Genomic DNA, 16870 nt, shown 5'->3' on the forward strand with positions numbered 1-16870 from the left:
CCAACTCTCTCTGCCTGTCCCCATAGCAGAGGTGCTCCAGCCCTCTGAGTATCTTCATGGCCTCCTCTGGACTTGCACCAACCGCTCTATATCTTTCTGATGTTGAGGGCTCCACAGCTGGACGCAGCACTCCAGGTGGGGTCTCACCAGAGCAGAGCAGAGGGGCAGAATCCCCTCCCTCGCCCTGCTGGCCACACTTCTCCTGATACAGCCCAGGATACGGTTGGCTTTCTGAGCTGGGGACAGCTTGCATGAGATGGCCACAGAAGTGACGAAGAAGCAGGGAGCCTTTCAAATTGTTGTAATCTTCATTAATTGGTATTCTCAACAGAGAGAAAAATCAGTGGAGAATGGAAACGGGGAACCATGCTGCCCTCTAGGAAGTATGCTGGGCTTTCAGAAGACTGAACAAGAACATTGTACTTGGAACTGGGCTAAAGAAAACAAGAAAAAAAAAACCAAAACAAACCAGCATCTCCCCTCCCTGCCAGCCTTTTGCTACTTGGCACCTACTTGCCCAAAAGCACATCTCCCTCAAACCACATTTACAGAAGTTCAAATACTTTGGTATGAAAGAGACTGGAGATTATTCCAACAATCATGAACTCAACCAAGCAAAACTGTGACAGCCTTAGAACTGACAAACCCTTCCTTGGCTCGCAAATGGAAAAATCCACATGATACACAGCACCAAAGATGGCAAATACAGAAAAAGAAATTAAAGTATATTCTATCCTGTACAGGATTTCTTCCATCTGAGCCTGGTTTGGCTGTTGTTATCACACCCTGTTGCCATGGTACCTTAGCAGGTTTATTAAAATGATAACAAAAGATGCCCGAGAGATGCAGAACCATTTAGACAGAAGATTGTTTCACTCACCACTTACAAACATGGCTCTAGGGTCAAAATATAGCCCCTTACAACATTAGATTATATTTGTGGCAGAAGGGGTAAGACACTGAAGCTAAATCTGACTCTGGGCAGGCAGGGGAGAGGTTCCTAGATAGATGTTGGGCCAAGACACAAGGATGAAACAGACCCAAATTTTGGTGAAAACATTTTTAAATAACCACAAACAGTCAGGATATCAGTTTCCCTTCTCATCTGAAAAACAAACGTCTCGGGCAGCACAGCAACCCAAAAAGCAGGGAGCTTACATAGCTGGAATAATATTTCATTGTAAACTGTGGAAAAGGCACATTCCTGTTTCCCAGCAAATCTTTCTAAGCTCCCAATTCTGATGGAAAATGGAACATTCCCACATTTTTACGGTTTTCAGCCATTTGGTATATTTCTCTTCCACCCCACTGTTTTACTCCCCTTCTCACCCTGAGGTAGTTAACAAGGAGGAAAGTGATAGAAAAATCCATCTTCTCTCTTAACAGAGACAGCAATTAAAAAGCCAGTTTCTGTTTAAAAACATCCTTCAAAAACATAATCTAATTTTACATAAACTCTTCCTACCATTTTGATTGTTCTCCATTTCTGAAGAAACAAATATGCCTTTTCTAGTCACCAAGCCAATTCTCTTCTGGCCCACATCACAGAGAAACACAGCAATGCAAAATCTGGTGGAGCTTAATCACGCCAAGGCGCTCACTCATGATGTTATGTGTGGCCTAGCCCTACCTCTGCTCGGCCACGATACAACAGAGACTTCTGTATCAGCCTCCATACAACACCAGCTCAGAAAAGGCTGCCAGTATTTATTTACAGTTATTTCCTTAAAAGCCAAGCTGAGATTCATTTCTAGCTTTACTTTTAAAAGAAAAAGCACGTCCATTTATGCCAATCTGCATAACGTCATGGCGTATGGTATGGTTGCAAGTGTATATGTGAGGCAGTTGAGTTAGTTTTGCACATATGCCTTAGGATAGCCCAGTTTTTGGAGGGAGCATCATTTTATGACCTGGCATATTCCCATTTTCAATAAGCATCACAAAATTCACGGAAGTTTGTGTGCAAAGCACAACACACACCAGCAACCCTCCCCTACTTAAGCTGGGCCACTGGGTAGGAAGGAACAGGACGACATTTGGTATCTTTGCAAACTGCAGCATTGCAGTTAAAGACAGACTAGTTGCTTTTCTGCATCTTCTTGATAAGGCAGGAGCAGATAAATTGTTACAGAGCACAGAATAAATAAACAGTTTGCTGCCATAACAGATTGAGTCAGTTTAACAAATTTTAAGAGGAATTCGGGGTAGCCACATCAGTGTGCAATGATGCGTTTCTGCTGGAAGGTTAGGACAGACTGCTGCTGAAGGTGAAAAGACACACTCCAGGACATGCCCTGATCAGGAGAGGTTTGTAAATAAGTCTCTCTTTCCACGTGCTTGTGCAGCTTGTGTCTTCCTTGGGAGCCATGTGCACAACTCAGTGCCAAAGGCAGGTCCCAGAGGAGATGGGCAATCGCTCCGTTCCATTACGGCAATAATTAGTGTCTTAAATATGCTCTGCCAACAGCAGTGAACTATTTTAAAGGCTGTGACAGTCATTACCATCTATGCACAGTCGACTGGTTCGCCTCTCCAGACACCCTACTGAAGAACCCTTGGCCGCATCTCTCAGCGACATGCCTGAACTCCCTCACTGAACGTGCATGTGCCACCAGCAGGCACGGAAGCAAGATCCAGGAGGGCACTGCCTAATTTTAAGAGACATTTATAAGCTGCAAGAAATCTGAGTGAGCTCTGACCCAAGCAAAAGTTTGGATATGCATTCTGTATTGGTAACCTGTTCTTGAACATGAGGGATAGGTGTATAAAATAAAGCACTATGAACTATTTCTATTCTAGGTACTAGGAACTGAAAAATAACAGGATGCTAATAATAGCTACTGACAATTCAGTGCTGTTTTTTACTTATGGCTCTCAAAAGCAGGTGATATTCCTTCACATCCCTGTGGCTCTCGTATCATAAGGCTAACCAGGGACAAAGCTAAATGCAGGACAAACTCTGGGAGAATCTTCTCACCAAAGCTGACACATCACGGAAATAATTTGCAAATTTTGAAAAGACTCGAAGATTCATGGAATCATTCCAGGAGCTAATTACATTTCAGAGGCCTACCTGCAAATGGAAACAGAAGTATTTTCTTTTAATTAGTTGACTAAGTGAATTACATTTTAAATTAATGATATTCTCTATATTGCTGTTCATGTCTGCTGGAATTCCATGGGAGAAAAAAAAAAACACCTGCCTGCAACATCTCTCTCCCTATCAGTTAATCCCAGGCAAGACAGAGTATTACTGGTGAGGTGATTGGAAGAATCTGCCTCTTAATTGGCAATCCGTTTTCCCTGCAGGCTGGTTAACAACCTTACAGCAGAATAATTTTTTTTTTTTTTTTTTTAAATTTGCAAACTGAACATAGAAATCCAACTTTCAGCAGGTATCAAGTGTTTCTTTTCACTTCTCAGCATCTCTGGCATGTTCAGAAAAACACAGCTCCTCCTGTAGCTAGCAGATGTTGTCATGGCAATCCAGTTTGTTTAGTTTTATATTTTTTTTAGTTTAAATGTACTGTTGCGTGCTTTGTTTGAGATAAATACAGGATGACTCATATCTAGAACCTGTTGCAGAAAACCACTATCTGAACTGATTGCTTCTGCTGCAAAAATGAAAGTAAAGGGTGCTACTTAAAGCCATAAACAATATGACAGAAAAATACTTGAGGGATCGTCTGTTACCCTTTGCTGTAACAGAGACTAACGAGCTTGGAAAAGCCCAAGTCTCAGCTCTGCCAAACCCAGGCAATCAGAGCACATGAGAATTGAGAGACTAGCTAAAAAAAATACAAGACGTATAGAAATTTATAAGGAGTTCCATTTGCTTTCTGATTTTGGAGCATTTTAAGCTTTTTTCCCCAGCTCCCAACAACTGAGACACAGATTTCTTTCTAAAACTGTGCTACTCAAGTGATCGCAGGCTCAGGCCGTGCCCCACAAAAGCTGCATGGAAAAGAAGACGCCAGTGACCCTATTCTTTCTAGGTCTATACAGCAGTGCAGCCTAACACCTACCCAGTTCTAGGATAACTCATCCCATTTCCTGCAAAACAACCTTACCCCAAAAACCCCAGTGGGGTATCCACCCACAAGTAGAAGATTTTCCTGCACTGGAGACTTTACCAAAGCAAAGGCAAAATATTCTCCTGGCTAGGAAAGAAACCTGACCTATCTAGAAGACAGATGATAACTACAATTAACTGATATTTGGGAAAAGAAGGCTGTGTAGGAAGAAGGGAGGGATCTGACAGGGAAGCAGGACGATAGTAGTTGCCCTTTCAGAAGTTACAGACCTTGTTAAGCCTCTTCTGAGAAGATGACCTCTGCACTGCCATGGACTGAGGTTTCACTTCCCTGTAAGTGTGAGAAGAGCTCCTTTACCAGGGAAAAGAGCTTCTCACTTCCACTAACAGCTGAACCAACTCCAGCTCAAGGCTCTCTTCATCCTCTACAAAGCCTTAAACCCAAGCGTGTTTGATGAGCTGCTTCACAATAATGTCCTCCTAGGACACATGTGGCTGCAATTACAACCAGGTGGTGGTATTTAAGGATATTGTCTTAAAATTGGACATATTTGCACTTCCCCTGGGGAACTGCCAGTCCAGTCATACCTTCCCACGAGTTTATTTTCCTGCTTTGTATACTGTCAGCCTAAACATTTTCTTTTCAGAGCCTTAGAAGAAAAATCACACTCTGTCTACCGAGCACATTCGGTGACGGTGGCGTAAGACTACACGAACAAGCAACAGACAGACTAATTCTAATTTAACATCCAAATACAAGTATCAGCTAGACAGAAAATACTTGTAACTGGAAAGAGTATCATCACAACTTTTACATCTAGGGGGAAAGAGCTGCCCGTCGGTGGAGGAGAGGAGTAGGGAAGAAAGATGTGGATAAACAGGCAGCTGCAGCTTGATGAACAGGAAGGTAACTCCTCTGGAAGGTGGGTTTGTGTGCACCAGGGGCACAGGGGGAAAGGCAGACTACGGCGTCCTCTATAGCTTCACAGCCTGAACAGCTTTGATCTGGTGAGCAGCTCACTCTCAGTTGTTTCAACTCTGTGGCTAAGAATCTGAAAAATAACGAATTCTTGAAGAGTAAAGACTTTCAAAGAGCCTGAGAATTTCCAGTGAAACCTGAGCCTGCTGTCAGAGTCTCAATGCTGGAAGCCCTGGGATTGATCTCGTACTGTTTTCCCTCCGGAGAGCCCAGCATGCGGTGGGCGAGAGCGTGCCTTGTGATCAGACACGATGCTCGGCTCGGCACCGACCACAGCACGCTCCAGAGTCACACGCCTGAACTCCCAGCCGCTGCTGGGCGACTGCTTCAGAGGAGGCTCGCTAAGGCGGCAGGGGACGACGGGTCCTCTGGACAGCCGCTGAGATACTGGCAGCTGATCCTCAGGAAATTAAAAATCAGAGCTCATAAACCCGCTGTGATAACGCTTCTGGGAACGGTCCACTGTACCCCAGGGCATTACCCACCCGTCACCAGCCGGAGCCGAAAGGATGCCCCGGACACGCTGCTTTGCCTCAGAGACTGGCCGTGGTCTAGCCCTCCCGCATAGAAGTTTTTGGAGTTTTTTGATTTTTTTGTTTGTTTGGTTGGTTGGTTTGGTTTGGTTTTTTGGGGTTTTTTAACCACAATGCATTGCCTATAGGAGTTAACGGCCTCTGCTTGGGCTGCACCCCCTCCACTCCATATGCTGGATTTTGGAAGGGAAGTCCTGTTGCATAACCAGCACTTGCAGTAAACACCGTGATCCATTAAAAATGCCTAACAAGCTGATTTCCAGAGCATCACTACCTACCTGGGTTTGCTCATTAAATAAAGAAAACTTAACTGAAAGGGATGCTGAAATCTTTCACGTGGCTCTGGGAAAGCAGGTTCCTCTGGGAACCTGCTACTGCAGGATGGCCTTTGCTTTTGTAGCACCACCTTCCAGATAGGCTTCTCCCTGTCCCCCAGCCCCTTTGGAATAAAAAAAATACATTTTACATTTAACATATGGACTGTCTGGCCCTTGGGTGGGCACGACAGCGATTCTTACTGATACTGTTGTTCACCCTTTTGTCTAGAAGTGAATGCTGGGTGCCTGCAGAGATTATGTGTAGGGCTGAACAGGGCACACAGTAGGAAGCAGTGACAAAGCAGGCAGAACTTTTCCACTCGGGAAGCATGTGCAAGCCTGGCTAATTAAGAACTGATATCACAGGTGTCCATTTTAATGTCATTTCCTACGCTACGGTCAGTGCAAATCCCAGCAGAGTAGTTGCTGCGCTTGACTTCCATTGCCTTAGCAGAACCGGCTGGCACAGGGACCCACCTCTCCAGCACAGGTCAGCTGTGTGCCTCTCAGTAGTTCATTCCCTTTGGAGTTACAACTGGGATGATTAAATGCATTGCCCTGAAAACAGTCACAAATCTCTGTGAAAAGGAGCACGTGCCAGTTTTTACGTATAAGCATTTCTTCAGCTTTCTGCGGCACTGAATTCTCATTTACCTGATTGAAACAGCAAAGAAATGCAGAAAGCCAGCTTATAGAGGATGCGGTTCAACCACAGGACAATGTTATTTCAAGGCAGTCTTGGTTGCAGAAATGCATTAACTATTTAATGCAACAATCCAAATGAGCCTGCTTCATGCCCAGAGTGATCAGCCAAGGGACGTCACACGGCAAACACCAGCAGAAATTAATATAATTTAGATCCTGAAGCTAGACTTTAAAAAAACATTTGCTTAGTTTGAAATTACTGGTAGGGTTTAATCTGTTTCACACACCTTGAGACATGCTGTACAATGGATTTTTCCCTTTTCTTACTATGGTGTTACTAATACAATATGTTTATTCAGAGGCCTCCTACTTCTTTCCCCTCAAGAGTGGCAGAATAAAGAAACATTGTGCAAATCGTCTGAAGCATGACAGCCCACCTCTCAACGCCCTGCTAACACTCAAGCTGCGCTTCAGTACACTGTTTACCCAAAGCTGGGTAGCACTCCAAACCTTTCTAATTGCATTCTTCCTCAACTTTCATCCAATACAAACAGGAATGTTGCTACAGAGTTTTGGGGATTGACTCTGGTGTTGCAACATAGCAGATTCCAGGCTGGCAAGTCACAATGACTGGAAATCTGTGTTTTTTAAGGCAGGTCAGTGGAGAAGGTACATCCCTTCTGCGGCAGTGTGCAACCGCCTGCGTGGAGACGCTCTAATGGCAGCGCTTACCAATAGCAGGATTCCCAACACCTTCATTTCTGCCTCTGCTGAGAAAGGGAGTGATGGACAGATTTCATCTTCTCAGATCACCCTTGCCAAGCAACACGCTGAAGGACACAGAAACTTGGCTTTCATTTATCTCACTGAAGTTTTAAGGTATTTGATAATATTAGAAAAACCTAGTACCTTGCAGGAACTGAAGCATTCATATTCTGACTTCCAAAGCATTCATTTGCATCCCTATTCACTTGTAATTTTAAGGACAGTAATGTAGTGAACATACTGAACAGATACCTTTTTTTTCCCTTTGAAATACTGAAAAACTTACTATTTCAGCACATTTCTTCTTCCAGTGGTTAAATAAATCACTTCTCTGTCTACTTTAATGTATATGTTTGTGTTGTCCAAGACTGAAGACAGGATACACAGAACACACAGTCATATTCTAAAGCCAAACTGGACCACACCAAAGATCTGTGCAGATCAGCATCCTCCCTCCAGCACTGAGCAAAAATTAATGCCTAGCAAAGCACGTAAGAACAGGATAAGAACACAATACTTTTTTCCATTTTCTAGTTAGCATGATGTCCCCGAGTTGGATGTGGTCTCTGCATATTTAGTAGCTTAGATTTCTTTTTTTAACTTGACAAATCTCTCTATCAGCCTGCATAAACTTTCAGCACACCCACACCATCCTGCAGGAAAGGACTCCCCAGATCAACTACCTGTTGCAAGCCAACTCCTTGGCTTGTTTTGAACCCACCTCCTTTTAGATTCATTTGATATACCTTAATTTCCGCATGCTTCCCTCCTCCATGCAGTCATGGGTGCCCCTCAGTCATCTAATTTACACTACAAGAATCGTAAGAGCTGACAAAATCTGACCCCACTACTCAATACTTTTTATTGAGACCCATAATATACACCTAGCCCAAATCTCACCCACACTCCAATAACCCTCACCAGCCCCAGGACAAGCCATGACTGCACAGCTCACCAGCTGACACAGAAACCTTGCAAGAGTTAACAATACTCCGTTGGGTTCATCCTATGTCAGCCAAGACCGCAGCTCCAGCTCTAACTTCATGCATTTCACAAATGCCACACATTTCCAAACTATTGTTTTTCTTTTCTCATTCCACTTGCTATCATCGGCCAACCCCGTGGGGCTAGGAGGAAGGCTAAGTCTTACAATAACTTTCAACTCTGTTGAAAACCGTAACGTTTACCCTGGCAAGACAGGCAGAATAACCACACTTCCAGCTCAGTGCAAATAAAGATGACTGCTTGTGAACAGAAACTCCCATTTGTGTCCTGTGTGATCTTCAGAGAGTTATAAAACAACTTGCTCGTTCCAGAGCGAACAGTGACCCTTGCTTCATCCACAGTTAAGGTGTTAGTACCCCAAGATCACCACCCAACACTGGCCTTTCTTCTAGTTTCAAGCAGTTTCTCTCTTCTGGTCTTGACACCAAACTTAATTCTTCCACTCCCATCCTCCCAACTCAACCCAAATTGCAAATAACATCTTGGCTTTAATTCAGTTCTGCAACCTAAGTACTGCTTTGAAAACCTCATTAAAAGCTTATTACACCAACTCTTCATATCCTGCTGCTGTCAGTGTCCACAACTGAGGAACATGCACTGCTTAACAGCTTCTCTAAAGGCTGGGCCATAACCACAAACTCTCCCATGTGACAGGACATCCGTCAGCTGGGAAAGCACCAGGGCCAGCAAGATGTACCACCTCCAAATCCACTCTCAAGCAATTTACTCAGCTTACAACAGTTTTTCAGGCTTTAAAAACAATCTTCTCTCTTCAGCCTCCCCCTTCCTTGCACCTAAACTGAATGGCAGTTCAGGTCCAACAAGAAGACTACTGTCAGCAGCTCTGCTGGGCCTAGAGCTAGCTCTGAAGGCAGCTGGTGGGTCACAGAGTATTTTGAAGTGAAGGGTTAGGGTCTGGGTTCAGGAATGTGTTGCTGAGCAAGCCTAACACACTGCCAGGTGGATCCTGCAGACTTAGGATGGTGCATGGGATCAGGATAGCTGGGTTTTGGCTTCTTCCAGGTTGTTTAGCTGCAAGTTCAAGATAGTGGTCAGCTTAAGGTTTGACTTCGGAAAAACAAGAATCGGAAAGAAGAATTTATAGGCAGATTCTGTGGGTACCTCAAACTTAAGATGAAGGCTCATGCCCTGTGACTAGGATTAAGGTCAACAGAAGCTCTGGACCCAGCTTCTTTCTATATCCCACAATACCTGGAGGGTGAGGATGGGGACCATCACAGAAGGTCAGGAACAATATCCGTGTCCGTGCAAGCAGCAGGTACTGAAGGTCATCAACAGGTTGTCAGAGCCCTGATGAGCCTCCCCTGACCCCACACCTAATACCCCTTGTTCTAGGAGCCCCATTTCAGCTCAGCCCTGTCTCCTGAATGGACATCTGACTTGTGCTGTAGGCAGCCTGTCTCCTGGATGGATTCCCTCAGACCATACACTCTTGTTTGCCTCTACTTCTGTCTCTAGTCCTTTCTCCTGGACGGACTTCAGGCCAGTGTTGCAGCCTTGCCTCCAGACCTGTCTCCTGACTGGACCCCAGCCACGATTCGGCAACAAACCTTCCTTTCAACTTCTGTTGTCAGGACCTGTGCCTGAGCATCAGCCATGGGAGGCTGGTGCTAGATCAGCAGAGAAGGAGTTGACCAGCTAAATTTAACTCTGCATTTTAAAAAGGCACATGACGGCTGGCATCCGGGCTTGCTGAAGGGACGGGTTTTCTGGATGGAAGATACAGGCTTCTGGGTAAATTGGCTAAAGTGGGGATTAAGATCAAGCTCAGCATAAGTGCAAGAGCTGGGCTAACTACAGGGTTTTAGAATCCCCCCAGAACAATAATACTGATTTTTACTGGCAAGGGTTTCCTTAATTGGGCTTGGAGCAGGTAGGTGTTACTGGACTGCGGGTGAAGCCAGGGTTGCTGCTGGGTCAGGGAGGACCTCAGTCAGCAGCACTCTCACTTGTCTTTCATAAGGCTGTTAATAATATCCAGTGCCGGTGGTAAAAATAGTCACTGTTTCATACCCCAAAAATGACTTTGCTTTTAGGTTTAAAAAACCTTCCCGTCATTACAAGATGTGAAGAGACAAACATGCGAAAGACACTTGCAGCACAGAATCCGTAAGTGGAATCAGGCCAGTATCATTTATGACTTGATGACCCCCATCTCAGCATAAACATATCAAAAAAGGGACAGCAGCAAATCCTTCACGCTGTGCCGCACAGAGTCTGGTATTAATGACTCTGCCAGAAGTGCTGCGAACAGATCAGAGCTTTCCAAATCCGACAACATGCTTCCTGGAAGTGCTTTTAGCCTTGATGGTAATAGGAGCTGTTGTCACGTTATCATAAAGGTCTCCCAAATGAGATCCAGTCCGGTTCTGCTGCAGATGTTGAATAAGGATTGCTTGATCTTATCCTGTGTCTCAGCTGCAATTCTGCTGCTGGAATGGGGAGCCAGCAAGGCCAGAAAATGACACAGAGGAGGTCTGTTCCCATTTTATTTGAGACATGAGGAAATTCCTGCAGAAGCCTCCGAAGTGTCTTTCTCCAGTTCAGTAGCTAACCAGCGCAAACAGTTATGCACATGGCCCTGCCTTAAGATGAAAACAACTTCCTACCACACCTTCTCAGAGCACTGGTCTGGTTAGATCTGGGAGGAAGAGCTAAGTCACAGCTGCCCCTGCCTTTCTAGTATGGCCCAGCAGAGCCAGAGCGATGTGGTATGAGTCCACTTAACCACACACCGGGTTCCAGGTAAGGAAAACAACACTTCACAACACATTTTTACCAAATCTAAGCATTTATGTGTCTTAAAAAAAAGATACATAAACCAAAAGATGTTGGTTTTAATTAATCCATGGCAGCCCACCTTATGCTCATGCAGTAGTAGGTCAGTACTCTGCACTACCAGAGTCCCACCTTCATATCACTGGTCAGGCACTGATATTCCACCAACAGGCACGGTCATCCCCTTTCTATACAAACTTCAGCTGAAGCCAAAACTGAATGCTTTCATCCCATACCTCAGAAGCAGACAGTTTTAAGGTTTAGGATTAGGCTTCAGTCCCTGGGCTTTGTGGTGCTGTGCTTAGGTGATTAAACTATATGCTTTGGGCTCTGCATAAACATAAGCACACATTTTCCAGTAAGAAACCATCTGTAATATAACTCTACAGGACCCGGAGCAGGCTTTGGGGGGTTCAAATAATGCTGGAGCAATAAGGAGAAGTAATTAAGTTATGACAACAAAACAAGTCTTCTCATTTGCCATCTGTAAAACATTTTAGTGCTGGGAAAAAATATTGTCAAGATTACACTTTTGAAAACTTTCGTTTGATTAGTGGCATTGTACCTTGTCAGTAAATACGGTGAGAATGAAGCCGGATTGTCCTGCTCTGAAAACATTGGCATGGATCCTCCCATTATCCAGAGGCGGAAATACAACATGAGAATCACCTTCAAAGAACAACATCGTGGTTAGCAATGCACTACTGAGAATAACTAAGGCCTCTAACAAATTGTTTGTTGTGACAGGTCTCTACGTGCTACGCTAGCAACGTCCCACCGCTTTCACGTGTGCATTACTGACAGCAACTGGCATATCTCAGCTACCCGTGACAAAGGCAGCATTTTGAAGGACCAATCTGTCATCCTGCAAAGTTTTGCTACTGACCTCTGCCTTCACACAGTGGGAAAGATGAGGCTGATGTCTTAAAAGCTATTATCACTCCCTCATGCTGGCATAGGTCTAAAGACAAGCTCCATCGGTGTTTCTCACGCTGTGTAATCCCTAATCCCTGGAAGGACTTCTGCGGGCTGGCACTCCTCCACCTTTCTGGGAACCACCTGTCACTGCGGGACGAGCAAGGGGATGTGGCTCCTAGAGCAGCACAGAGAGCTGCACACCCCCGCGAAGGTGCTTGTTTTCTCCCCAGCGACATGACAAGTCTTGTTTGGCGAGCACCGAGCAGCAGGTATTTGCAGGCAGAGCCTTTCTTGTGACTGTTACCCAGCCCTGCACTGAAACGAACAGCGTGCCCCTGAGAAATCAGCCCAGCGCCAGAGAGTCCCCCTGTATTAGGGCAGGAAATACTTCCAGATGATTACATGGTTAAACACGCAACCACTATAAATTAAAAGAAAATTTGAACTGAAAACACAGCAGTATTCTTGTCTCTTCCAGCTGAAGTTTTCTAGACTGTTTTCCAAGACTAACTTTGTGTTAAGATCTACCATCTAAGCTTTCCAAGTCTTTTGGGATACTACCATGCAATGTTCTTTCTCGTCACACACAGAGAAATACACAGTCAAGCCCATTTGTACTTACGTAGCTTATCACCAAAGCAGCTCTCTTCAAAAAAGGCCTTGCAGTATACAAGAAATTCTGGTTGTTATTTGCAGTCAGGTAGCTGAAATATAAGGAAACAAATATTTGTAGAAATACTTTTAAACAACAACTCATTTTTCAAACTGAAAAAAAGCCTGTACATTGTTTTAACCACCTAAACTGACGTGCTGTAATAATGATGGCATTCTTCCTCTTCAAAGCCCTTTCCACATGACTGAAGTAAAATACCGAGACCACTTCAAATAACACACACTATAATACATTGCAGTTCCCCCATCAAAATCTGATTTGGCTTTTAAATCATCAATTAACTCCTTATTCCTCAGAAAACTCCCACGTGTGTCTCACTAAGATTGCTGTCTTCAGACTCCCAGAAGACTACACCAAGACACATTTTTTAAAAGGTCACCCAAACAGAGCAATTCAATTTTAGGCCATGATTAAAACGCAAAAAGTCCTCGTTCCCAGCTCTCTGCTCAGTCTCCAGAGATGGGAATAACTGTCTAGCAGAACTGAACTTATTTTATGCATTATTTTTTTTAAAGTCTATTCCGCACACGTAAGTTTCATTACAAGTCTGCTGACAAGGTGTTATGATAATTAACTGCACAGAGACAAACAGACAGGTGGTTTATTGTTGTAGGAATGTTCATAAAAACCTTTCTGTTTCTCAAGAAGTAAAATTAAAACTGCATCTGGAGCCAAAAGTACACATTTATTTTAATATAGGGTGGAAGCACTTGACAAATTCTAAGGAGCTTGCTTAATGTAACAAACGGTGCCATACCTATGCCATTAATTTATTGGTAATTCCATTTCTATTCAACCTTACAGAGGCTTTGTCACTGTAATAAAGCCATGAGAAACAAAAATAAATACAGAAGAGACAACAGGAATATTTTAAGCATAGAGGAGACAGAAAACTATTGAAAAAATGACAAATAATTTTAAGAACTTATAAATATCAAATAAACAAAATAAATTCAGAACAAAACCATTTGCAGGTTCCTCTGTGTAACATACAATCAGTATTAGGATACTCTATTTAAATGATTCACAAAACCTGCAGCATGAATCACACCACCTATGCGCAAGTTAGCGTTCCGACCATGAAAGCATCGTACGTTTCTCCCGTGAACATCCAGCATACAAAATGCCTCTTACTTCCTCTCCAAATTCCTCAAGACAGACTACCACCTGATTGCTTCCACCCTTCGAGTCTTCCAATAAACAAGATTGAAGAACTTCCTAATGCTGCCAAGAGTCTTTAATATCTGGCTTTTTGTTCAAATTTTCTATAGTAGGAAGTTTGCAAGCCTGGTCACCATGGCGAGTCGGAGAAAAGATTTCACTGCAGACAAAAGCACTGGGGGCAAAGCCAGCAAGAAACAGAGGCGGCATTTAACAACGAGAGAGTACATCTGGGTGCTCTCTACAAAACAACTGCTCTCCAGAAAACCTTCCCTAAGCGCTGTGCGTAAAACTTCGGAACCAAACCATGCGTTGTAAAGCAGGCCAGATGACTTTCAGTCTTTGGTGTCTACTTATTTACAAATTTTGACATTTAAGGACCGAATCCAACTTAAATGTCAGACTAGTCTTCAAGGGCTGAACTCCGCAGTGTGCAAAGTTTTTTGAGCTCCCACTGATTTTAATCAGGCTCCAGCAAGTACAAGTGAGATGAAAATAAGCCTTCAGCCTTCTCTCGCCCTGAAAGGTCAGGCTGGCCTTCAAGTGTTCACCATGGCCCTGCTCCAAAGCCCACCGGAGCCGAAGGGAAAGACTCTCGGTGACTTTAATAGCATTTGGATCAAACCCTGGTCTTGGTTCCCTACTGGAACCTTTTACAAAAAGCAATCTCCTCGCGATATGCAGCAGGAACAGAAGTGTTGGGTTGCATTTTGTTTGTGTTTTTATGGGTGGAGGGAGCAGAGCCCTCTATTAATCACGCTGACTGAGTCTTTTCAAGAACCTGTTTCCACTCACTTGTAGTTGTAACCAACTGCAACACTTCGGGCAGAAGTATTCCATTACAAATATTTGCTTTAGGTGGAATTATTCTGGGAAAAGATCAGCCAGAACACTTCAGCTTTTTCTCCAAGACTTCGATTAGAGACAGAGGAGCACTTTTATCGGTGTCAAGAAGCCTGCCAACTTCATCCTTGAGAAACTGCATCACCTCGCACCGGTAACCCAAAACTCCTGAGGTGGCTGTCATCCCTGGGCCACGCGTTTGCCACCCCCCAGAACAACCATTCACAGTCGGGGTGGGGCAGCACCTGCAGGGAAATGGGGTCATGCAGACCCCACTGCTTTGCCATGCTCCGCAGGGATCTGGCTTTTATCAGATCAAGTTTGCATCAAAAATCTTCCAGCTGGAACGACTGCTAGGGACAACACATTGTTTGGGAAGGCAGCCCTTCAGAGAGAAGGGTAAATTGCATTTTAGGCCTCTCAGGCTCAGGAAAGCACGCCTGTGCTTCAGGGCCTTGCAAACACTGACCTAGGTCTGGAGACCACCATAGAGGAACCCTCACCATTACCATCTCTCTGTTCCCTCTCAAGCCTGGCCCGAGGAGAAAATTAAAGCCGGCAAATGAATAAGAACGGAAGGCTGTAGCTGCTCTTTCATCCTCGGCAGTACGGTGCAGAAATGCTTACTCTTAAAAAAAAAAGTCAAAATCAAGATGTTTAATCTGCCTACAAGTAACTGAAATGCTGCCCACATACCACACCCTCCTTGCAGCATGCTCCATCCCTGGAAGTGTTCAAGGCCAGGCTGGATGAGGCTTGGAGCAACCTGGTCTAGTGGAAGGTGTCCCTGCCCATGACAGGGGGGTTGGAACTGGATGGTCTTTAAGGTCCCTTCCAACCCAAACCATTCTATGATTCCACGATTCTATCATACCATGCCAGCTACCAAACACAGTCTCAAGCCACGAGTTTTATCTGCACATCAAAGTTAATTTGAAGAGCTCCACTGAGCTGCAGCGTAGCTCTGGCTGCTGCAGAACGGGCATTTCGGAAAACCCTGGAAGGTCCCTCAGAGATTATGCTGTGGAGCTGTAACATCTCCAGGTAAGCAGGAAACCTCTGCACTGACACCAACTGCGAATCACCACGCTGCGCTGAAGAGCAGATGGACAGCAAGCAAGAGGGAACCAGAATGAAAGCAACGGGTAACCGGGAATGGGCAAAGCAAGAGGGTTCAGAGCACCCTGAATTTTCTGATCCTTCCCTCAAGTGCTTTTGCTACTTTGCAGCTTTGGTTAAGAAATGCTTTCTTTCCGCAACAGTTCCATTAAGAAGCAAAGTTTTTCCATTTTGAGAAAGCTGCTGTCCTGAAGTCTGTCTGGAAACCACGACAGATAACATGGCTCATTGCTTGGGAATCCAACTGTATGCCCATCAGATCAACCTGTAGGAGTGGCGTAAACATATGGGTTATGCTCAATGCATCCAAGCTTTACAAGAACCGTGTGGTTTTCCAGGGTACCTTATTGAGGCTACTACTTATTTCAGGAAAGGTAACTAGTAAAATATCTCATGTCCGGTGCAGGTGAAGAACAATACCCGGTTTATGCATTAAAAATCAAATGAACTGCAAATGAGAAAGTTGGCTAAATGTCAGTGACAAACTGCACCTTGTAAAAAACTCCGAAGGTATGCTGAACTTCGCACACAGCCTTAAGATCAGACAAAGCTCGCTATTTTGCATTTAGCTAGGACAATCAAAGAAATTACTATTACAACAGTTGAACTGTTTTATACCTGTTTTAAACAGCTGCCTCGTATAAAGTCATTTACAGGTCAGATTTCCGTGCCTTTGCCAACTACACCAGGCTGCCAAACATCCCACTGTTCCTGGGAACCACTCCCTAGCACCTGCTCCACCCCAACCGGAGTAACGTGGCTCCCTGTGCCAAGACACACACACATTCATTCCCACATGAGAGCAGGCGTGGGACATACACAGGAAAACTCTGTTGATGGTAGCACCACGCAGTCAAGTGTTACCTCCAGAGTGGGAGAACATTTCAAGATGTGGGTCTCACAGATTTTCCTAATGAAATTATAAAATTAAAGGAGGAAATCCAGATCACCAGGTTTGATAAATGAGTGTGAAAAGGGCCCGTTTGGGTGGAGGTTCCACGTCTGCTTCATACCAGCTTTCCCACAACGCAAACCAGCATGTAATTGCCTACTTGCTGTCTTTTAAAAGCCTTTCAGGAA

General features: G+C 44.4%; 1 protein-coding gene across 1 annotated transcript in view; it reads right to left on the minus strand.

The window, feature by feature from the left end:
• The window catches only part of TMTC1 (transmembrane and tetratricopeptide repeat containing 1), a 127767-nt gene that overhangs the window by 72982 nt on the left and 37915 nt on the right, over positions 1 to 16870 (minus strand). The window contains exons 5-6 of the mRNA XM_010159175.1: positions 12617 to 12698; positions 11642 to 11745 (exon numbers count right to left, since the gene is read on the minus strand). Of these exons, the coding sequence (XP_010157477.1) occupies positions 11642 to 11745; positions 12617 to 12698 (186 nt within the window). The remainder of the gene's footprint in view (positions 1 to 11641; positions 11746 to 12616; positions 12699 to 16870) is intronic.

Source organism: Eurypyga helias, unplaced genomic scaffold, assembly GCF_000690775.1.
Source record: "Eurypyga helias isolate BGI_N326 unplaced genomic scaffold, ASM69077v1 scaffold2499, whole genome shotgun sequence".
NCBI classification, from domain to species: domain Eukaryota; kingdom Metazoa; phylum Chordata; class Aves; order Eurypygiformes; family Eurypygidae; genus Eurypyga; species Eurypyga helias.